General features: G+C 47.1%; 1 protein-coding gene across 2 annotated transcripts in view; it reads left to right on the top strand.

The window, feature by feature from the left end:
• Positions 1 to 24128, top strand: part of NXN (nucleoredoxin) — a 152826-nt gene that overhangs the window by 117470 nt on the left and 11228 nt on the right. The window contains exons 1-5 of one of the 2 annotated variants that reach the window (XM_038548430.1): positions 4828 to 4857; positions 5122 to 5239; positions 7280 to 7413; positions 7892 to 7992; positions 9608 to 9714. In XM_038548430.1, coding sequence (XP_038404358.1) covers positions 4843 to 4857; positions 5122 to 5239; positions 7280 to 7413; positions 7892 to 7992; positions 9608 to 9714 — 475 coding nt within the window. In that variant the 5' untranslated portion in view covers positions 4828 to 4842. Of the gene's footprint in view, positions 1 to 4827; positions 4858 to 5121; positions 5240 to 7279; positions 7414 to 7891; positions 7993 to 9607; positions 9715 to 24128 lie in introns of those variants that run through there. The other variant, XM_038548429.1, reaches the window with a different exon arrangement.

Consider the following 24128-nt stretch of genomic DNA (forward strand, 5'->3'; position numbering starts at 1 on the left):
GTTTAGCGCCCCTTTAGCCCAGGGCCTGATCTTGGAGACCCGGGATCAAGTCCCACATCGGGCTCCCTGCATGGAGCCTGCTTCTCCCTCTGCCAGTGTCTCTGCCTCTCTCTCTCTCCCTGTGTCTCTCATGAATAAATAAAATCTTTAAAAAAAATAAATAAATAAAAATAAAAATATCTAGCCAAGAGCCAACACATGCTTACATTTCAAATACAATATGCATGCCTACACACAAAGCAGTCTATTACAATCCTGTTGAATCTTCCATTTTTATATTTAAGGCTCACAGACCGTAACTTTCTTCAGGGAATAGTCTAGCTACCCATAAATCAAGTATTGTTACCTAATGCCATTTGTTTATGGGAGCCCCAAGCCTCAGGGAATATATGATAGTTGTGATCCCTTAACAATACACATGACCCAAGAAGATTTCTTCTTGGAAGGCAAGGATGGTTTGACCCTGGAGTTAAACTAATGAAATATATTGCAATGGATCAAAAGAATAAGCATAAAGTAACCATCCAGTTTTTGTTTTTGTTTTTGTTTTTAAAGATTTTATTTATTTATTCATGAGAGACACACAGAAAGAGGCAGAGACACAGGCAGAGGGAGAAGCAGGCTCCATGCAGGGAGCCCGATATGGGACTCGATCCTGGAATTCCGAGATCATGCCCCGAGCCAAAGGCAGACACTCAACCACTGAGCCACCCAGGCATCCCTAACCATCCGTTTTTGATAAAATTGTTGGTCAAAATGTTATGGAAGGCCATTTTTAAAAGTTGTGGTAAAATACATACATAAAATTTACCATATTAACCATTTTTAAGTGTACAGTTCAGTAGTGTTGAATACATTCACATTGATGTGCAGCCAGTACCACCACTGATCCCTGTAACTCTCTTGATCTTGTAAAACTGAAACTGGAGGGATGCGTGGGTAGCTAAGTCAGTTAAGTGCCCGACTCTTGATTTTGGCTCAGGTCGTGATCTCGGAGTCGTGAGATCCAGCCTCATGCCAGGCTCTGTGCTCAGCAGGTAATCTGCTTGAGACTCTCTTTCTCCCTCTGTCCCTCCTCCTGTTCACTTTCTCCCTCTCTCTCTCTTAAATAAATGAATAAATTTTTAAAGGAAAAAAAAAACTGGAACTGTATACCCATTAACAATGCCACATTTCTTCCATGTCCACTGTCCACCCAGCCCCTGGCAACTGCCATTACAACTTCAATCTTTGCGAATTGGACTACTTTAGGTACCTCACATAAATGGAATCACACAGTGTTTGTCTTTTTGTGACTGGCTTCTTTCACTTAGCACAGTGTCCTGAAGTTTCATACGTGTTGTAACACGTGTCAGAATCCCCTTCCTTTTATGGCTGAGTAATATTCAAGACTATTTTGTTTACCATGTTGAAGAGTATCTGTCTCACACCAATGGTTGATATTACATCTGAAAGTAAAAGATCATGATTGGGTAGGAGTTAGAGGTGCTTACTACTTACTGTTTTGTTCGGGAAATTCCAGCCAATGTAGTTCTATAAGAAAAAGGAAGTAAATAGTATAATTGTTGGAGAAAGAGGATAAAGTTATCTTTATGTGCAAATAGCTTGGCTTTCTATTCAGGCTAAAATGTGCTTTGAAATAAGAATGTGCTTTCAAAAGTTAGCTGTTTTATAGCTTCACCTTTCTATTTGTGATCTCGATCCCACCCTCTGGCCTACGCAAGGACTTTGTTCTTGCATTTTTCCTTCTTATCAATTTTTTTCTCATCTGGATTACCTCCAACAATGTAGGTTTGAGTATCTCCCATCTATAAAATATCCACCCCTGACCACATCATGTGTTTTTCCAGCTACAGTTCTAGTCTCTGCTCCCTTTACAGCAAAACCCTTAAAGAAAGTTGTCTATAGTCACCACCTTAGCTCCTGTTTCGTGTTGGCCAGCAGACTCTAGGTGTCTGTGCTAGACAGAGCTGCACCCCAGTCCCTCCCGCTTCCAGTTGTTCTTTCATCCTCATGCCCCTGACTCCTTCTTGACCTGTCAAGGTCACAGATGACCTTAGTTGCCACATCCTCGGGTCAGTTCTCTGTCCTCATCGTACTCAATATCTCAGTAGCATTTGGCACAGGAGTCTACTCTCTCCTCCCCAGAAGAGTTCTGTCACCTGCCTTTCGGGACATCAGAGTCTCCCTGTTTTCCTCTCATGTCACTTGTCACTCCTTAATCTTCATGGGTGGTCCCTGGCTCTGCCCCTGGGGTGCTTTCTCCTCTGTGGCCATGCCCTCTCTCTGGATAACCTCACGCAGGCCTGTGACCCCAAACAGCATCCAGGCTGCCTGGATGATGATCCCTGATAGATCTCATGACCCCCACTCTGGCTCCCCCAGAGATTTGTAAGTCCACGTGCCTACTTGCAGTCTCCACTTGCACATCTAGTGGGCACCTCAGATTGACCTGTCTCATCTTGATTTTTTTTCTCTTGCAAGCTTTCTCCTACCCCATTGCTCCTCATCTTGGTCAGTAGGACCCCTTGACACCCTTTTGCTTAAACCCCAAAACCACAATATATCCTTTCCTTTCTCTCATCCCTTCCCCGCATTCAATTTGTTAGCCTGCTCTATTGACTGTCTCCAGAATATATCATGTCCTCACTCTGCTGCTGTAACCGAGGTGGCTGCCACTGCTGTCCACTCTTGCCATAGCTATTTGCACTGGCCTCTCCAGATCCTTCCTTCCCCTAGTCTTCCTCTGTGGGCTGTTCCTTCAGGGCTGCCAAAGTGACCTTTTAAAATGTAAATCAGATCACACCACTCCCTTGCTTAACCCTCCATAGCTTCCTGTTACACTTAGAGTAAAATTCTATCATATTTATTGGACCACAGGGCCTTAAAGATCTGTCAAGAGTGCCCTTTGGACCTCACCTCAGCCCCCTCCCTCATTCCATGGGGCTCTTCCATCCCAGCCAGTCTGCCTTCCAACCTCTAACCAGGTTCCCTGGGCCTCAGGTGGCCTCCCCCCAGGCGCATGTGACTCACTCCCATCACATGAGGGGTCTGTGGTCAAATGCTCTTTCTTCAAAGATGCCTTCCCTGATCACTCTCTAAAATATGTACCACTCCCCCTCAGCATGCCTTTGCTCTCACTCTGCTCTCTTTTCTCTTATGAAGTATCTGAAATTATTTTTTTGTTTATATTCTTGTTTGTTATTTGTGTCTCCCACTAGAGTAGAAACTCTGTGAAGACAGCCACTTCATTTGCCTTGTTCTATCTTGTATTCTTTGTGCTTAGCATAGGGCTGGCACGTAGTAAGTGCTCAGTTAATATCTGTTGAATGAATTTTAGCACTTACCAGTCACAAAATATATTGAGAAGAAACAATGTATTTACTATAGGGAGACATGGAATGCCTACATATCAATAAGCAAAAGATAACCAACAAAAACAAGGCATCATTTTTTCCTGCCAAATTAAAAAAACCAATATTGGTAAGAATACTGAGAAATGGGCTCTCTTGTTTGCTGCTGGTGGAAATAGAAAATTGTCCAAGCTTCTGTAAGTGATGAGTCATGGGTGATTTTTACTCAGCTTTTATGGTTTGTTGTGTGTTTCTTACTTTTCCCAATAATGACTTTTCTCCCCCCAAACAATTACCTTTTAAACTAGAGAAATTCCTTCATCTTCCTCCATGCCCCCTTCTAAAACTATTAACCTAAAAAAAAAATAAAAAATAAAAAATAAAAAAATAAAACTATTAACCTGGCTGGATCCTTGCAGTAGCAAACTTACAGAACTGATCCCCGCAGTGGAATGGTCTTACTCTGTTGTTGAACCTCTTTTAAAAAATGTTGAATCTGTGGCCTATATCAGGTTTCCCTGGAATGTTGCAATTCGGGGCAGTACAGACTATACGTGCAGACTTGCTCTTGCTCTAAGGGCTGGTTTGGGAACCCATTGGAGAGGCGGGACCCCCTAACTTTGAGGTAGAGTCCCACAGCCTTTCCTGCCAAGACCCAGGTCTCCACAGCCAGGGGAAGCCTAACATTTGTTGGTAGATACCCCACCCGACTCTGTTGCTGCTCGGGATTGAATTAAAAACAATAATAATCTGCTCTGTACAGCTGGCCTTCTGGTGCCTGCTTCCCTTTGACCTCATCCGTGGCCCATTCTGCCAAAGCCCAGGCGACTGACTCCCCGTGTGGGCCTCTGGCCCCCGGAAGGGAGGCTGTGGCTGAATCACCAGTGGGCCATTCTTCCATTTCCCCTGGCTTTTTTCTTCTCTGGAGCTGCCTTGGTGGTTGGACATTTTGTTTAGTTAGATTGCTTTCTGGCTTTGGCAGTTAAATGCCAGAGCACGCAGTGGCCCACCTGAATGGTGTTCACCCTGATGGCTGGGAGCAAATAACAGCTGGCCCACACTCTGTGCCCTGTCCTGGGCTGGTGCATTCATGCTTCCTCAGCCTTGTCCCTCCTAGACCCTGCTCCTCTAACAAGTTGACTGTTTGGAGTGGCACCGAGAGCTGAGGATTGGGGCTGGCTCAGGATGTTGTTCCTTTGTGGTTGTGGGTGGATGGCACACACAGCCACTGCCGATATTCCAAGTGTAGGAATGCAGTGGAGCAGAGGGGCCAGATTCTAGCTACTTGGTCTTCTGTTGGGTACCCTTGTCCCCTGTCCCCCGGGGCTCAGGGGCCCGGCAGAGCTGGGAAGCAGGGGAGCACCTGCCTGCTGATAGGGTTGAGAAACACCAATAAAGGGCCTCCCTTCCTGCCTTAACCATCTGGTGTTGGGGGTGCGTGTGTAGTTCATTTCCCAATACATCTTCATCTTCATGCTTTTTAGAGGAAATGCCCGTGGGAGAGGTGAGAGAGGAGTGCTCTCTCTGAGCAAGTGTAATCCTCCGTTGGTCTCTGTCACAGGCTGAGCCTAGGTGGGACTCAGACCCCCCTGCCCTGCCACAGACTGCAGAGGCCAGTGGGATTTTAGCTTCCTTGTTTGTTGATCTGTGCTTCGGTGTTTTCCAGTTCATGTGCCCATCAGGCCCGGGAGGGGCTCAAAAGGATGCTGCAATTAATGCATTTATTAATGCATGGGCTGAACCATCTCTTTCTCTTTTCTTCTTACAGCTGAAACTTTGGAACAAATATCGAATTTCCAACATTCCATCGCTAATATTCCTAGACGCTACCACCGGGAAGGTCGTGTGCAGGAATGGGCTGCTGGTGATCCGTGATGACCCAGAAGGTAGGACCTTGGCATGTCCATCCCGTGCTCCCTGCTCTGTCCCCCGACCCTGACTTCATCGCCATTGGTAGAAGACATACTGATAAAATCTATATGAGTGGATTTACTTGGCTGGCAGATCTTCTCGTGATGAAATTATAGAATTCTCCAGGTCATGGTTAAGATTTTTAAAGAGATCAGAATGTCCCTCCTGGGGGCTTTTTAAATTCATGGGTCAAAGGAGATGGAATCAGAAAAAGGAAGTTCTGTTTTGAGGGCTGAGGAGGCTATTGAGAAACAGCGAGAGCCCAGAGACTGACTTCTGGTGCTGTGTCCATGGCAGCTGCCACCTTAGCAATTAGAGGCAAACTCAGCAGTTGTGAGGTTTTTGTCTCTTTAAAATCCTACCATAGCAAAGTCACAGCCTCTGTGTTGCTCTCCTGGCCTCAGGGGTGACCAGCCTCATTTCTTGGTGCCAGCCCAGTCCTGTGGCCTTGGCCTTGCTGACTGGCCTTGGTGGGTGGGTGCCCGTACACTGGGTAGGCTTCTCTTACCATCATCCTGCTCACTGGACGATGATGTCCTGCTCACTTTCCTCATTTAGAGGAAATGCCCGTGGGAGAGGTGAGAGAGGAGTGCTCTCTCTGAGCAAGTGTAATCCTCCATTGGCCTCTGTCACAGGCTGAGCCTGGGTGGGACTCAGACTCCCTGCCCTGCCACAGACCGCAGAGGCCAGTGGAGTTGTAGCTTCCTTGTTTGTTGCTCTGTGCCAGGTCTGGTTCTTTCCTCTCTGCACTGGAGTCAGAAAAGCATCCTAAGGTCTTCCCTTTCTCACTTATTGATTAGAGGATTCAACCCTGGTAACAAATTTTCCTAGGAAAATTTTCACCTGCTTTAAAGAATTACCCTCATAAAATATTAAAAAAAAAAAAAAGGGATCCCTGGGTGGCGCAGCGGTTTGGCGCCTGCCTTTGGCCCAGGGCGTGATCCTGGAGACCCGGGATCGAATCCCACATCGGGCTCCCGGTGCATGGAGCCTGCTTCTCCCTCTGCCTGTGTCTCTGCCTCTCTCTCTCTCTCTCTGTATCTGTCATAAATAAATAAAATATTAAAAAAAAAAAAAAGAATTACCTTCAGTAAAAACAAAGGCTTGGTGGAACCAAGTCTTCACCTTCTCAAATCACACACACACACACACACACACACACACTACTCTGAGCTTGTTAAAAATGCAGATTTCCCAGCCCTAAGCCCTCAGGGGAAGTCATTGCAGGACCCTTGCTTAGAAATAATGGCCAATCCCCTCCAGAGATGTTTGGGGCTGTTTGTTTCAGGGTGGGCTTGGCCACTTACATTTTTAACCAGTCTGTGCCTCTCCCACCCCCCACCCACCCAGGCGATTTTGGAGGCAGTGGTCCATGGACCACCCTGTGAGAAAACACTATTCTGTGGCTCTTCCTGCCTGGGGCTTAAGTGTCATCAGAATGTAGAACATCTGGGTTGAGTGAGTTTTACTCTTTCCTTTTACTGGATTTAATTCTCATTTGGTTCCCTGGGCCCCAACCCAGACCAACTGCATCAGAATCCCTGGGGGTGGGCCCCTGGAGCATTATATTTTAAAATTCCCCCAGCTGATTCTAAAATGCTGTCAGAGTTGGGAGCCACTGAGATTCCAGGGTTGGACTTGAAGAAACTCATGATTCTTACACAAGGCAGTGATTCCCCAACCTGGCACATCATCAGACTTACCTGGGGAGTCTGTGTTGCTTTATGTTGGACATATCTCTTCAGCGTTGGCCCCAGATCCCAAGACGCAGAGCGTGACCCCAGGCTTCCATATTTTCCAGAAGCCCCTCAGGAGATGCACCCTGTGATCACCCAGGTTTGGGAACCATTGTGTTGAAGGTGGGTAGGGCTCTGCCATGAATGGGTTCTGCCTTTGTTTCTGTGTTTTAGCTCTAGATCCTCTGCACATGTTAACAAACACTGTTTGATGATAAAGCTGGGTCAGAAACCACAAGGAAGGGTCTTAACCTTCTCACCACCTGTTGCCTCTTTCAGGTTTGGAATTCCCTTGGGGACCTAAGCCCTTCAGGGAAGTCATTGCAGGTCCCTTGCTTAGAAATAATGGCCAGTCCCTGGAGAGCAGCAGCCTGGAGGGGTCTCACGTGGGAGTCTATTTCTCCGCACACTGGGTGAGTGGTCAGTTCCTTGTTAGTCCAGATGGGAGGAAGCAGTGACAGTGCTGCCAAGACCAGTTGTGGTTGGCTTTTGGAATCGTTAACTGCTAGGCCATGACTTCCTGGTGTTCTTACTTCCTTCTGCACCAGAGGTGTTGACATGCTGTGGCTGCTTATTATCATGAAGGATAATAGCAGCAAGAAGATGACTTCTTTTGACTGGCCTAAGAGGACAGTCTTCCTAACCCATTCCAATGAAGCTTCTAGCAGTCTCCAGGGGGGTTCACCTGCTGGCATGCTGTGGGATTGGAGGAGCCTGTGCTGGATGCTTGCCATTCCGAGAGGCATGTTTGTTTCTGCCTCTTTAGTAAGCTGGGTTTCACCACCGCAGTCCTACTTGCATCCTGCTCGCCCAGTCTCTGTTGACAAGTGGCTGGGAAATGGGAAGGCAAGAGACAGCATCAAGCCGCAGGATCCCATTCTCCTTTTTCAGTGTCCACCTTGCCGAAGCCTCACCCGGGTCCTAGTGGAATCCTACCGGAAGATCAAGGAGGCAGGCCAGAAATTTGAGATCATCTTTGTTAGTGCGGACAGGTAATGTGTGCTGGGGAAGGTGGCTGTGTAGTTCCCTTTTCCAGAGGTGGTTAACATGCATTTCTCCTGCCTTACATGTCTCACCTCCTAAGTGCAGAACATGGAGGTGGGGGTTGGGGTGAATGGCAGATGGACAGATGCATTTCAGATCTTCTCACACAATTATCTAATTAGAAAAACCTATCTTAGCTGTAAATATCGGGGCATGTCCCACTTCCGGCCTGGGTCACTTGAGATTAGGGCATAGTTTTCTGATTTGTTCAGTGTTTTGGATCGTGATGAAAGGGCGTGGAGGGGAAGAATGGAAAGAAAAGAGCCAGAAGCTAATGGAATGTGATACCTGTCTGGGATGGCTCTGCCCTAATTTTCCTTCGCTCTGGCCATGTACTTTGCCTGGGGGGTGTCCTAAAAACAAGAAGGGCTAACTCCTCCTGGAGTACATCAGGTCCTTTTCCCCTCAACTTCCTCTGGCGTGTGCCCTCTTGCTGGTTTTAGTCATCACCAAACTCCAGCTCTGATTCAGGCTGAGCCACCAGGTGCTTCTGCTTCTTAAATCCCTGTTCACAGAAGGTTCGCTGGGATGCTGACACACTGAGGGCATTCTGTATCTTTGATGTCTGCACTATGCCGTGCTCGGTTTACTGGCCCGTGGTCTTGCCCTGCTGCTCCCCACATCCCCATCTCTGCATGTGACTGGGGAGAAGTTTAAAGGCATGCCACATGGGGCGGTTTCTTTTTCTTTTTTTTTTTTTAAGATTTTTATTTATTCATGAGAGACACGGAGATAGAGAGGCAGAGACATAGGCAGAGGGAGAAGCGGGCTTCCTGCAAGGAGCCTGATTGGGGACTCGATCCAGGATCTTTGGATCATGCCCTGAGCCAAAGGCAGACGCTCAACCACTGAGCTACCCAGGTGTCCCATGGGGCAGTTTCTTTTTTTAGAGCTTTATACAGCATCAACTTTATTGAAGTATAATTCACATACAAAATACATTTTGGGTGTACGATTCAATGAAAATTGCCTCATGTAGGTACCCCTGAGATCATCGCAGTTAAGTATAGAACATCTCCATCATGCACAAGATGCCCCCTGCCCCTTCCCAGTCAGTCCCCACCCTCAAACTGCAACCCCAGGAAGCCCCTGATCTGTTTTTTTTATCACTTTGGTTAGATCTGTCATTCCTAGAGTTTTTTATACACAGAATCATAGGCTTATGCTTGGTGAAAAGTGTCTTCTCATACACAGCACAGTCATATGCACAGATTAGAAGGATCAGTGGACATGCAGTGTCTGTGTGTACATCTAGGCTTCTTATGAAGGTACCAGCTATCTGTGTTGACAAATAAGAAGTTGAGCATGAGTTAACCTGGGATCCAGAGGAGCAAGCTACTTGAAATGGCCTGGCAGTCTAGTTCACATCTGCCTGTTGTGTGGAGGCTGTTGCTTCCTGGGATACACCAGGAAGATTAAAATAATTACCTCTCGTAGCCTGGTGTCTGAGGAGTGTGACAGTTCGAGGCCCTGGCTTCTGCAGAGCCCTGGCCATAACTTGGTAGACCCTCCAGTGGTTCTTTCAGGGATAATAGAGCCTTTCTTCCATGTGTGTCTCCGTAGGTCAGAGGACTCTTTTAAACAGTACTTCAGTGAGATGCCCTGGCTTGCTGTCCCCTATACTGATGAGGCCCGGCGGTCACGCCTCAACCGGCTGTATGGAATCCAAGGTAGGCATTCTTGACTCCGCGGGGCTCCCTAGAGACCTGCCCAACCGGGGTCACCAAATCTTTGGCTCGTCTTTTAGAATGAAAAGGACATCTTTATTTCCATAAATGCTTGTGTTCCTTACCATCTTAAAAATTACATACTGGGAATTCTAGGGCATGTAAATTACACCTCATTAAAGCCTTTTTTTTTTTTTTTTTTTTTAAGTACTAGTCCAGGTGAAACAGCCACCTGAGCTTGTATGCTCTGATGCAGCTGGGCCGTGGAGCACATGCTCCCAAGTGACTTGGCCAAAACTCCATCTTGAGGGTTCTCCTGTCAAACAGACCTAGGAATGGTCTTTGGTTCATCAATCAGACTCTGAGCCTCAGTTTCCTCATCCACAAAGTGGACATTGTAAATCCCTGCCGCAGAGAATCTCTGGGAACATTCATAGGTTAAAGTGTACAAAGCACTTGAAGGCTCCTGAAGCACAATAGTGAGGGCTGAGTGGCTGGTACTTGTGTAGGTGAAGAAACAGATTTCCAGAGAGTGTTGAAAACGAGGACTTAAAGTACTAATCATGTTTTTCAGAAATAACAGTTATTAAGTGAGACGAAATGTGTTTCTATTCTCTGTTGTGTGAATACCTTCTTCCCAGCCTTCACCCAGCCAGGTTTTCTCTTGGTAAAGCACTTAATTGACCTGTTAGAATTAAATGCACTGTTACATGTCAATTATATCTCAACTTTTAAAAAAGGATTGAGCTCATTTCCTTTGTAGCAGTGGTATGATCCTGGTTAGCCCTAGGCAGACACAGCTCGTATTTGAGTTCTAAGTGCTGCTTATGTTATATGGAGTAGGGGAAAAAAAAGACAAATCAAAATGTAGCCACAAATTCCACAGCTTATGGGGGCACTCATCAGATTCTTTAAGCCTTTTCTTTATCATTTAGAGTAAGCATATGGCTTTGTTTTGAGTTAAGGTTTCAAAAAACTTAATAGTTAATTTAAAATCAGTGCTTCTCCATTTCAAATGTACATAAGAGTCTTCTAGGGAGCTTGCGAAAATGTAGATTCAGATTCTCTGGATCTGGCTGGAGTGGGGGCCTGGATTTCTAGCAAGCCCCCAAGTGGGGGACCCAGGGACCACACTTTGGGTATTAATAAGCTTGGTCTAGTGGCGTCTGGGTGGCTCAGTTGGTTAAGCATTGGCCTTTGGCTCAGGTCAAGATCCAGGGTCCTGGGGTTGAGCCCTGTATTGGGCTCCCTGCTCACCCAAGAGCCTGCTTCTCCCCCTCCCTTTGCCTCTCCCCCCCTAGTCATGCTCTTTCTCTCTCACTCACTCACTGTCTCAAATAGATAAAATATTAAAAAAAAAAAAAAAAAAGCTAGATGTATTAACCCTTCAAGAATTTTGGAGGCTCACGCCTCCTATTAACAAAAAAGATGAAATGAATTCCAAAAATGTCAAACAAAAACTGAGTGATAGGAATTGTTTACTGGTCCAGAAGGAAAAGTACTGGGTTGAGTAACTTAAAGAGGTCACAGGCTTATTTCCTTCTAGCACTCTGTTTGCACAGAGACTTAAACATGCATGCCTTGGCATAGGAGCATCATCTGTTGAGATGACTATAAAGAATGACCTTTGCCCAGTGGTACAGAACAGAGGGTTAAATTAAATTGCCCCCTTGAGGGACACCTGGCTCAGCGGTTTAGCTAGCGCCTGCCTTCGGCCCACGGGACTCCAGGATCGAGTCCTGCATCGGGCTCCCTGCATGGAGCCTGCTTCTCCCTCTGCCTGTGTCTCTGCCTCTCTCTCTCTCATGAATAAATAAATAAAATCTTTTTAAAAATTGCCCCTTTGTGAGGATAAGTGAAACTTTAGGTCTCTGACTTCATTTATTTATTCATTCAGCAAGTATTTACTGGGGGCTGACTAGAGGATGTTTGTTCTTCCAGGCATGAAAGATACAGTCCTTTTTTTTTTTTTTTTTTTAAAGTTTCTATCCATTTATTCATGAGAGACATAGAGAGAGAGAGAAAGAGACATAAGCAGAGAGAGAAGCAGGCTTCCTGTGGGGATCCTGACGCAGGACTGGATCCCAGGACCCTGGGGTCATGCCCTGAGCCGAAGATAGACACTCAACCACTGAGCCACCCAGGCACCCGAGATAAAAACAGACACAATCTCTGCCCTCAGGAAGCTAACAGTCCTAGAAGGGAGACTCACCCCATCGGTCAGTTGTACAAATAAGTGTAAGTTGCAATTGTAAGTGCTCTGAAGGAAGGTGTCCCCAGGGCTAGCAAAGCCTATAAATGGGGAAATCCCAATTGGTTGGGAAGATAAGAATGTTATGCTCAACCTGAGATCTGGAAACCATAGGAGTTGCCTTAGTAAAACAGAGAGGGAAGAGTGTTATTGGCAGAAGAAGCAAAGGCCCTGCCAGTGAAAGGCTACTGGGAAAGAAGGCTGGAATGCAGCAGATTAGACCTGGCTTAAGCCCCAGCAAGGGTTTTCTGCTCTCAAAGAGTATGACAGGGAAAGGAAAGGTCTTGAGGGTCCCTCTGTTCATTTAAAATATCTTCTTGCTCCTAGGATTCAGATCTTCACTCCAAAGGTAACCCTGTGTGTCACTTAAAGGAGAAGTGACACTTTTACTGTCATTGTACAATGGAAAAGGAGTGCAGCCAGCCAGTGTGATGTTCCTCAGCCTCAGTTTCTAGGTCGTGACTAGAAGCTCTTGGAGGGGCTCCAAGTGAGACCCACTGGTAGGCTGGCTAGTTCCAGATCTTTCCTTAGCATTACCTAGATTTTGCTGCCCTTCGATGCCCATGTTTACATGCAGCTGTGCCCTGCTTCTTCAGAGGACCATGGATTTCTCATCTTTGTCCTTGCAGCAGTACAAGGACATTCTTGAGCTTTTCTATCCCCTATTCCCCATACCCACCAGCAGGTGTGTTTGATGTATGTCTTCCTCTGACTCCCCTAACAAAGGCCCTTCAGTCATGTTCTGGCTTCCCCTACCCACCCCCCAGCTTCTGTACACATCTGTACGCATGCATGTATTTGCATGTACACAAAATGTGACTCTGTGTGACATGATTGGTTGGGCCATGGGGAGGCATCTTAGAGGTACACACCAAGAAGAATGTCAACCATCCTATCTCTACCAGGCCTGGGGCCTCTTGGATCTTTGCCTGGGGCCTCTTGGATCTTTGCCTGGGGCGTTGTTCCCTGTTTCTTATCTTATTCTACCCTCACAGATACCACCTCTGTAGTCTAGGCCACCAACAACCCACCCCTGTCCCTACCTCCCACTGCTGACTGACCTTGAGCTAGTTACTTATCCCCTCAGTAAAATTGGGAGGCTTCAGTGTTGGGCAGAGTAGGCACTTAATAAATATTTAACTGATTAACTTGGGGGGAAAAAGGGGAAATTTCATTTTACAATAAAAAAGATAACTTTTGGATGTCAAGTTTAAACAAAGGCAACCAACAATATTAATAACATGTATGGCAAATAGTATCTTTCATAGAAAAAAAAGAGCTCTCCTTAGACACTAGTCCAAAAAAGAGAATTTAGTAAAAATTATGTACGGGATTTGAGGTAGGCAATTCATCCAGTGCGTTGATATGATAGCATCATATCATTTTCGTATGACATGAAAAATATTCAGTATAATTTACTTCCATGATTTACAGATGAAAACACTGAATTTGTATCTATCTTATTTGCAAAGAACTCCCACTACCTCTACTCTCCTCCCCTAAAGATAATCCTCAGTATAGGGAAGAGATCAGACTGCTAGTAGTAATGAAATCAGGACAATCTTTCAGGAGAGCAAGTGGCAATATACATCAAAGGCCTCTAGAAAATTTACAAAACCTTTGATTTAGAAATCCCACTTTTAGAAATTTATGCTCAGGAAATTATCTTTTAGTGCCCAGCAGAAGCTGAGCTTCTCTTAAGCAAGTGGTAGATTTTTGTTTTTGTTTTTTTCCTTTTTTCCTTTCATTTTTTGTATATGTTAAATTTCATAATGGACTACTTTTTTTTTTTTTTTTTTTTTTGCGTTAGCCCCTAGAAAACCCAGAGCTGAATTTGTAACCACCTTTAGCAACTTTGCAAAATTCACCTTTTCTCTTCCATGCCCTTGACCTTAGCTCCTTAGCTTCATTTACTCTTCTCTGTTTTCCCTTCAGGAAGATATTTTCATCTGTTTTTTATTGAATTATATCATACGCTGTTTAGGCAACCTCCAGTCCTTTTTGAAGGATTTAAATGCATAGGAATCTATTTCTTAATTCCAGCTAAGCCTATGCACTGACCTTTATGAGAAACCAGAAGAGTAGCCCAGTGTTGACCTTGAGTGGACAGGAGGAGATTTACGTTGGGAGATATCTAGAGAGCAGAGTATGACAATGTTTTGAGGAACTAGAAAGGGTCCTGTAAGTGCCATTCTGTATGAGGACTTTGAAGACCGACGCTTTTCCCAGAGGGCAGAGCAGGTGCTGGGCCTCACTCTGCCACCCTGCTCCACCACAAGGCCCTCCATGCAGAGGCACATTCTTTCCGAGCCTATGCCATCAAAGAGCAGAACCTTCCCTCCCCGAAGTAGAGCCCTTTCCTGGATGTGGGGACCAGTGCAATGTAGGTCGGTATACCTGGCAGTCAGTGCTAAGGCTGTGGAGTTACTTGAAACTTAAAATTACCAAAAGATTGGTCTATATCATGCATAGTCGGTTTGAGGGTGGCAGTCTGTGCCGCTCTCTGTGTGCTCTATGAGATGCCTCTGAGGACCCTGAGGGAGTGGGAGGACGATTGACACAGAACAGCAATCTCATAAGGAGAGACCACAAGCCCTGGAAGATTCAACACAAGTTTTAGATATGCTAACTAGGGCTAGAGAGTGCCCTGTTAACTGTTGGGCAGGGCACAAAAAAATTAAATGGATCATTTTCTGTCTGCCTTCAGACAGCAGAGAAGGGAACTCTCAGAGTCCCCAGCTGTCAGCCTATAAATATTACAGACGTAGGAGCCGCGGTTGTTAGGTGTGGCCCAGGCAGCTGACTGCATCTGAGGAGGAAGAGAATGGGGAATTCTCAGGGACACATTGCTTTGGCGCCATCTTTTAAGGCCCTGGTGGTGTGGGGCTGAGAAGTACACATGCGGTTGCGACTTCAAGGAGCCCTCAGTGGAGGATCAGCAAGCTGACCTGGAGAGGCCCTGTGGCCAGGCAAGCAGTGGCCAGCTAGCAACAAGTGAAAGAACCCAGCTCCCACCAGTGAGCATCCTCTGCTTTGGGCCAGCCCCGCTGCTCCTCATTTGCTGGCTCCATGGCATACCTTCCCCTGCCATCCGTGCTAGTCTCTCTTCAGGGCAGACCTGTCTACTCTCCTAGCCTCCACCTCTTGCTCCCTCAATCACTGACCCTCTTGAGCTAATAAGCCTTAAAACTCATTCCTGCAGGCAGCCTGGCAGGCATTGCATGCTGACCTTGATCGGTCTGCCTCTTAGATGCACTGAAGCACAGTGAAGTGAGAGTATAGAGAGAAGCACAGGATCCTTCTTCAGGCAGTATCTAATGAAGGGCCATGCGATAGAATAACCTGAGTCTCGATGAGACTCTGGCTTGGAGGTGTTGAACCAGGAAGGCTTCCTAGAAGAGGTGGCTCTGGAGCAGAGCCTTGCAGAGTGGATGAGATTTTGATAGGGAGTGTCTAGGGCAAAGGCCAGAATAAGATGCCTATAGTGTACTGTAGGGCAGAGTGGGCCATAAGGTTAGTGATGTTACATCTTAGCCTTGAGCACCATGCTAATGTCCTTGAACTTTACCCTTTGCACTTTGGAACCTTTAGAAATTTTTCATTAAAGTTGTGATCAATGCAATAGTGATACTTAATCTAGATTGGAAGAGAAATTCCAGAGACAGATCATCCCCTGGTACTTCTGATGGACGCATTAAGCACCCGCTGTAACCAGGCCTCACACTGGGTTCATGATAGGGGAGAGGGAGGCTGCTCCCTCAGGCCCTGGGACAAGTGGCCCAGGTGGCTTCTGCAGCCAAGGGCCCATTTCCCTATCTCTGCCTCCCTCCAACCTCACAGGGTCATTTAATGATCTTCTGCCTCATGGCATTCTGGGGGTTCCATGTGCATCAGGGGTCTAGTTTCTTTTCTTCTTTCTTTACTTTCTTTTCTTTCTTTCTATTTTATTTATTTGATGGAGAGAGAGCACAAGTAGGCAGAATGGCAGGGAGAGGGATCCTGATGTTAGGCTCAATCTAATCCCAGGACTCCAGGATCATGACCTGAGCTAAAGGCAGATGCTTAACCAACTGAGCCACCCAGGTGCTCCAGGGATCTGGTTTCTGTTAGAAGTGCATGTTGTTAGTAAGTTCTTGTACAGCATTTTATATTGATCTTACCAGCCAGTTGCACTGCACTTAGAAGTACAGGTACACCTCGGAGATATCACAGGTTTGGTTCTAGACCACCATAGTAAAGCAATATCTCAATAAAGCCAGTCAGTTTAATTTTTTGGTTTTTCAGTGCATATAAAAGTTATGTTTATACTATAGTATGACTTTTTTTTAATTGAGTATGCTAAATGTGGTTCTGTTTTCATATGTATTAAGTCAATTAATCCTCACCATGTGATAAATTGTTGCTATAACCTGTAGTCTATTAAGTGCGCAATAGCATTATGTCTAAAAAATAATGTACATATTTTAATTAAAATAGTTTATTGCCAGAAAATGCTGTCATCCAAGCTTTCAGCAAATTGTAATCACTGATCGTAGATCACCATAACAAATATAATAATGATGAGAAAGCTTAAAATACTGCAAGAATTGAGATGTTGACATAGAGATGTAAAATGGGCAAGTGCTATTAGAAAAATGGCACCGATAGACATGCTTGAGCAGGATTGCCACAAATTTTCAATTTGTAAAAAACACACCATCTCTGAAGGGCAGTAAAGGGAAGTACAATAAAACAAGGTGTGCCTGGGTACACCTGGGTGGCTCAGTGGTTGAGCGTCTGCCTTCCGCTCAGGGTGTCATCCTGGGATTCAGGATCGAGTCCCACATTGGGCTCCCTGCAGAGAGCCTACTTCTCCCTCTGCCTATGTCTCTGCCTCTCTCTCTCTCTCTCTCTGTCTCTCATGAACAAATAAATAAAATCTCTCAAAAAAAAAAAAAAAGCACAAGGTGTGCCTGGATTAGAGCGGATGAATTTTTGCATTCTGCTGCCTCTGACTATGCAAACAAGGTAGAGAAAATGCACAGCCTGTTGTAGGGGTAGGGGCGTTGAGAACATGCCTTTGCAGGCTCGCACAGGCTGGGCCAGAGCAGAGTGATGAGGATGCGGAGCAGGGGCCAGCAGAGGGCTCACCAGGGACCACAGGCTGAGCTCCAGGCTTGTGCCCCTCCTCCCTGCTAGGGTCTCCCATGGTGCAGCCTCTCCCTAATTCCCTGTTCTCCTCTCTGCCAGGGAACATCCCTGTTACACCATCAAGTTCATAACTCAAGACGTCTAGGCATTTTCCCCATCCCCCTTCTTTCTGGTTGGAAGAAATGTCATCCAGGCTTTCTGAGAGTCAGCCTCTGTCCTTCTAGAGTCTTGCTCTTGCCTCTTCAGTTTTCCTTCCCTTTTTTCCTCCTTGTCTCTCAGTTCCTTGTCTGTCACTTCACGGAATGCTCAGGTCTCTCTTAGTCACACATAGAAGCTGCTGTCTCAGGCTGCTCTGGCTACCATAACAAACACCACGGCTTAAATAGTTGGAGTTCATTTCTCACAGAGCTGGAGTCTGGGATGTCCACAATCAAGGTGCTGGCTGATTGGATCCCTAGTGAGGGCTCCTCTTCTGGCTTGTAGATGGCCATCTGCTTGCTGTGGTGGAGAGAGAGCTCTGGTGTCTCTTACTCTTCTTATAAGGACACTAGCCCTATCCAGTTAGGGGCCCCATCCTTATGATCTCATTAACCTTAATCACCTCCTCACAGGCCCATCCCCAAATACATTGGGGGTTAGGACTTCACATGTGAATGTGGGGCATCACATTCCATCCCAAGCAGCTACCATTCCTCTCTCTTTTTTCCAAACACCAAAATTCTCAAAGACACTACCATTGCTTTGGCTTCTACCATGTGACCTGCCTCCAGCTGCAAGAGACACCAACGTGGTAAGGTTGTGGTCCCTGTCTTTTATGGAGCTTGGGAAATCTGCTCCTCTTGTTCTTCCAGCCCCAGTACTAAGCTACATACAGCAGGCCTGTCAGATCACTGGGCACCTCCTATTCATGTGTTATTTAATAAAATGTAGTCTTGTGCATGTGGTATGCCGGGTGCTTGTCCATTCGTGAACTGAAAAAACAAAGGCCCCTGACCTCATGGAGCTTCCAGTCTTACAGAAAGAGACAGGCAGTAAATATAATGTTAAAAAATTAAGTGTACGGTGTATTGAGCTATGAGTGCTGTGGATAAAAAATAGAGCAAGGCAGAGGAATTGGGATCACAAGGTGTGGGTCGCAGTTTGAAATAGGGTGGTCAGGGTTGTCTCCATGAAGAGGATGATGAGAGAATTAACATTGTGGTTCTCTGGGAGAGAAGAGTGTTCCAGGCAGAGTGAACAGCCAGTACAAAGGCTCGGGCGGAAGCATGCCTGACATGTTTATAGAACGGGGAGGCCAGCACAGCTGGAACAATATGAGGAAGGGGGAATTTGCAGGGGTTAAGACTAGAAAGGGTCCCCTAAGAGCCTTTGTTAATAAAACTCTGGCTTTCATGCTGAGTGAAGTGGGCCACACTGGGCGGTCTGGGCAGAGGAGTCCCATGAGCTAGTGGTAGGGTCGCTCTGGTTGTTGTGCTGAGAAGTAGGGAGACACTCTGGGACGGGGTTGTGGTCATCCAGGAAAAAGATGGCGGTGCTCAGGGGGGGATAGTGGCCGTAGGGGTGGCAAGCCATGGCTGGCTCTAGACAGTTTGATGGTAGAGTCTTAGAGTCTGCTAACAGATTCCATGTGGGGTGTGGGAGGAAAGGAGGAGTCAGAGACGGCTCCACAGCCTCCTGCCCAAGCCGTGGGAAGGAGGCAGTTGCCGTCAGCGGAGCTGGGAGAGCTGTGTGCGCTGTGTGGGGGGCATGTGGACGGAGCGTGGAATTCAGTTGAGCAGGAGTTTAATTCTGACCATGTTGAGTTGGAGATGCCCATTAGACACTCAAATGGTGGTGTGGATTCAGCGGTCTGGAAGTGTGAGGGAGGTGGGCCTTGAGCTAGCAGTCTGTTTCTCTAGTTGTCCCGAAGTCATAGATCAAGCTTGAAATTGGATGAGGTCTCGTGGGAATGAATAGGGATGTGTGCAATCCACTGACCTCTCTATTCTCCTCATTTGCTTTTGTTTTCAGACACTTGGGGCTACCCCTAAAATCCTTTCCCCTTCCGCCTCTCCTCACGGCACCCCATCTCCTGGCTGTTTCCTGCCCCGTTTCTTGGATTTCTCCTTCACAGAAGCTTGTCTCAGGCTCCTCTCCTTGTGTTCTAAGGATCCCGTTACACCTAGAACACTTCCGTTCCTCTGCACCAGGTATTCCTCCTTCGTCCCACTGTGCTGTACACACCAGCGTGGCAGAGCAGCTCCAAGTGAACCTTCTAGACAGTGGGATTCATCCCCTGCCCAGAAGCCCTCACAGCTGTGGCCTGGCTTCCAAGGCTCTCTGTAGTCCGGTCTCAAACACCTTCACAGCCCATGTCTTATTGCTCCCCTGTCCACACCCTCCCCTCCCCAGCCCTGCCATCTCTCATGGCCTCCTCCCCAGTGCCTTCCCTCCTGGAGCAAACCTTCTTCTTGCAAACTCCTGTGCTTGTGCGACCTCCTGCCATGTATCCTGTTCCCGTGTGTAGTTCCAAAGGCTGACTTTTCTCATAGATTGGCTGTTCCCTTAGGACAAAGAGTGAGGATCTATGTGTTCCCAGCCAGAAGTTCTTTTTCTTTCTCCCTCCTTTCCTGTTCATTCAGGCTTTTCTTCAGGAATCATTTCTTGGGCATCTAGCATGGCTTTGAGCCATGTGCCCCGGCTGGGATGGGGATGGCCCAGGGAAGCAGAGGGCAGAGCGGGATGCCCGGGCCTGGCACCTGAGCGCAGGAAGGCTCCTCTTGGCTCACTGAGGTTGCACAGGTCCAGCATCCAGGCTCCTTGCCCTACACCTAGGACGGTCTTCCTCTTTGGAGCCCTTGTAGTTCATGTCCCTGGTGTGGTATCATTTCTGAAGGCTTCTCTCAAGTCTTGAAAGTGGGTAGCTCCTTGCCAGGCTGTACCATCCTTTGATTGAATTTTGCTTTTGTTTGCATCTGAGGAGATTTAAATGCCTCCAGTCCAACTCTGATACCTTTGACCTTGATGGAATTATCTATCTCATCATAGCATCACAGAACTCTGAAAATTATTTTTGATTGAAGTCTGAGTATTTCTGAGCTTTGTGTGACTCTGTGGTTACAACTTCCAAAATCATTCAACAGATGTGTTTATATGTACATCTGTATATTCTGGGCTCTTTTTGCTACAGCAATTCTTCCTTTTTTTTTTTTTTTTTCCTTTTTAAAGCTTTTATTTTTAAATAATCTCTCCACCTACTGAGGGGCTCAAACTCCTAAACCTGAGATCGAGAGTTGCCCATGGGGCACCTGGGTGGTCCAGTCAGTTAAGTATCCAACTCTTGATCTCAGCTCAGGTCATGATCTCAGAGTTGTGAGATCGAGCCCCACATTGGGCTCCACACTCAGCACAGAGTCTGCTTGGGATTCTCTCTTATCCTCTCTTTCTGCTCCTCCCCCACTCACTTACGCTTTTGCTCTCCCTCTAATAAATAAAATTTTTGAAAAATCTTTATTTAAAAAAAAAAGTTGCACACTCCATCAACTGAGCCAGCCAGGTACCTCTACTCATAGCACTTCTGACACCAAATGTGTATGTGGGTTTTCCACCCACACCAACCTCCTGGGTTCTCCAAGGAGAACCCACACCCACACCACCTGGGTGTCCTCCAAGTAAATTGAATTCTAACGTCATCTATGTGGAGATAGTGTCGGATCCCACAGGTCTAGTGCTCATTCCCACCAGAACCCCCATACTTTAGACATTAATCGTTAAGTCCAGGCCTCCCATACTTCTGGCCAACTGGCCATAAATCAGAGGCTCCCAACCCTTACTGGGTTCAGTACTTTGCTAGAATGGCCCACAGGACTGAGGAGAGCAGTTTATTTACTATCATCAGTTTATTGTCAAGAATACAAGCCAGGAAGAGCCAGATGGAACTGATATATAGATGTGTGGGAAGGGGCACAGAACCCTCATGTCCTCTAGGCCCACCACGCTCCCAGCATCTCCACGTGTTCACCAACCCCAAGCTCTCTGCCCCCAACCAGTTCGGGGTCTTTTTTTTTTTTAAGATTTTTTAATTTATTCATGAGAGACAGAGAGAGAGAGGGGGGGGGGGGGCAGAGACACAGGCAGAGAGAGAAACAGGCTTCATGCAGGGCTCCCAGGACTCCAGGATCATGCCCTGGGCTGAAGGCAGGTGCTAAACTGCTGAGCCACCCAGGGACCCCCCAGGTAGGGGTCTTTATGGAGATTCCATTACAAAGATATGACTGATTAAATCATTGGCTGTTCTTGGTTACTCAGCCTCCAGCTCTCTCCTTTCCCCAGAAGGCAAAGGTCAGGGGGGCCGGCTGGAAGTTTCTGGCCACCAGCTCTCACCTTTGAAACTATTTAGGGGCCCCAGCCACCAAAGACACTTATCACTCCCAGATTCCAAGGGTCTGAGGTGCTCTTTTGTCAGGATCTGAGATCAAATGTTATAAGACCAAGTATTGTAATAGGATGTCCCTCTCACCCCTACCACTCAGGAGATGACAAGGGTTTTAGGAGTTGGGTGCCAGGAACTAGGAATGAAGATAATTATGAATTTCTTACCATATTATAATATCACGGTGTACACACACACTCCACACATATGCTGGGTCAGTAGAGGGTTCTTGCTGTTTTGAGGATCCAGTCTTCAGCAAATCCTATGGGGCTACTTCTGGGAGAGCTTATGCTCCCTTGTTTGACTCTTCATGAGCTCTGGGCTCTGTGTCTCCTCCTGAAGCATTCTGATGAAGGTGCTCTCACAGAGTACTGGGTATACTCCCAGCCCACATCCAAGGTGAGCCACCTCCTCCTGGTCTGACCTGTGCCTTACAGTGAGCCAGTAATTTGATCTGATGGTCACTCTGTATATTGGGGCCCATGAGGACAGAGTTTCCCTGTGTTATCCTGACAAGCTCAGATGAAAATGGGTGATGCAGATAGGACCTGGAATCCTCTGAGCATCCTGGTCTTCAGCCTCAGAGCATCACTGGATTCTGAGCACCGCCCAGCATACTGAAGGAGGCCTTGCATAAAATGCCTTGTTGAGGCCCCCGTCCAAGCTACAGTGGGAACATCTGGATCTTGAGGTGGTTGCAGAAGCATCTACAGGTCTTGAGGAGCTTGCACCTGACCTGGCCAGGCCAGAAGTCCTGCTGCTGCTGCTGCTGGTGGGTTGCCGGCTCCCTCTGGCACTCTGGGCTGAGCCCAGGCCATGTTAACCGGCAGGCTTCACCAGGCCACCTGGGCTCACCGAGGCCCTGGCACCCCTGGGTCTCATGGGAACGGCTCTTTTACTCTGAGTCCCTACTCCACCACTTTATGCAGACAGAGGAATTCGCAGCCTATAAGCTGTTTAAAAATGCCTTTCTAAAGGAAGGGTTTAGACACACTTGGCGAAAAGCAAATCCCATTAACAATTGTCTAATCCTGGCTGCCAGAGAACACCATGTTCTTTGCAGGGAGGCAATAATGCCCCTTCATTCCTGGGTGGGGGCCCCAGAGTTTTGTCCTCCTCTCCCCTCCCCTGGCCCCAGCCTTTGGAGAGGGCAGACAGCCTAAGGGCTGTGTAGGGGCCAGAGTGGACAGAGGGATAGATGCAGTCCCCTCCTCCAGGAGAACAGCACTGGAGCGGGATGGTGCCGCCAGCCTGGCTGCTGAGGGTGGCTGCTGAGGGGCAGCAGCACAAACGCCTGTGGCTGCAGGATCTCCTCCGGCTTCTCTATCACCCTCTTTCCCTGCTCCTTATCCTTCTGCTTCTCTTCGCCTTTCCATCCTTCCTCTTCCTACTCCACCATTTTGCTCTGTCTTTCTCTAACTTTGCCCTCTTTCCCGCCCCCGTCAAAAAATGAATTTGAGGCAGAACCTCTTTATTTTCTACAGAAACAAAAGCGTCTGGAGGTTGTGTTTTTCAGTAGGCAGAGGGTGGGGGGCCGCTGCGTGTGTTTTATAGACCAATCTTGGTGTGTGAAGGGCTGGCGCACACAGCTGCAGCTGGCTGCCTGGGCCTGGGGAGGGCAGGCTGGGCGCTGCCTCAATGTCCCTTTCTGGTGTCTTGTTGAATTTGGAGAACATAAAAAAGGAAAAAATGAGAAAGGACGCAGGATAACAATAAGCACTGCTGTGGCTACCACCTAGAATTGAAGGTTTTGTTTGGGGTGTGTAAAATATAAACAGGTGGTAGGGTGAGCAGAGACAAAGGTGAGGATCCTCTCTCCTTCGGAGCGCCGTGCACTTTCCTCTGGGAGAGATGCTTCCATACATTTCATGTGTATCTTCATAATTGGTTTTTCATATTTTTACTGCATATGTATGAATCCATGAATAATATATAGTCGTGCTGGGTGTGTTTTTTAGAAGCGTACTTAAGTGCTGACATGCTGTAAGATCATCCTGTAACTTGGCTTTTCTCACTAACTGTTATGTTTTCAAGATACATCTTTATGGATATTGGTATCTGGTTCATTTCTCTTCAGTGCTGGAAAGGGTTCCACGGCGCAATTGGACTGCTGTTTACATAGCCATATGCTGTTGAGGGACACCGGGTTGCGTCTGATTTCTCTGTGTCACCAGAATGGTGCCATAAATCTTTGTGCCTCCTGACGCAGACACTCACCCAAGCGGCTTGCTGGCCAAGTTCAAGCAGGCCAGACCCATCCCTGCACCCTGCCTTGTGATTCTCCAAGTATCACCACCCAGACCTCTCTGTCCCTTCGTTTTCCTGGCAGGGGCTGGTCTGGGCGAGCCAGCAAGGAGTGCAGAGGGAGCTGCTGAAGGAAGCTGGCAAGCGAGGTGGCCAGAGTGTAGCCTGTGTTTGTTGTCTCTGCCCGACCACCCTCCAGTTGTTCTTTGGTTTTTGTTTGAAGCTAATTTGCATTTAGCAAAACACCATTTAAGAAAACTGGAATCTGGGCAGCCTGGGTGGCTCAGCAGTTTAGCGCCGCCTTCAGCCCAGGGCCTGATCCTGGAGACCTGGGATTGAGTCCCACATTGGGCTCCCTGCATGGGGCCTGCTCCTCCCTTT

Source organism: Canis lupus, chromosome 9 (assembly GCF_011100685.1).
Source record: "Canis lupus familiaris isolate Mischka breed German Shepherd chromosome 9, alternate assembly UU_Cfam_GSD_1.0, whole genome shotgun sequence".
In the NCBI taxonomy this organism is placed as follows: Eukaryota; Metazoa; Chordata; class Mammalia; order Carnivora; family Canidae; genus Canis; species Canis lupus.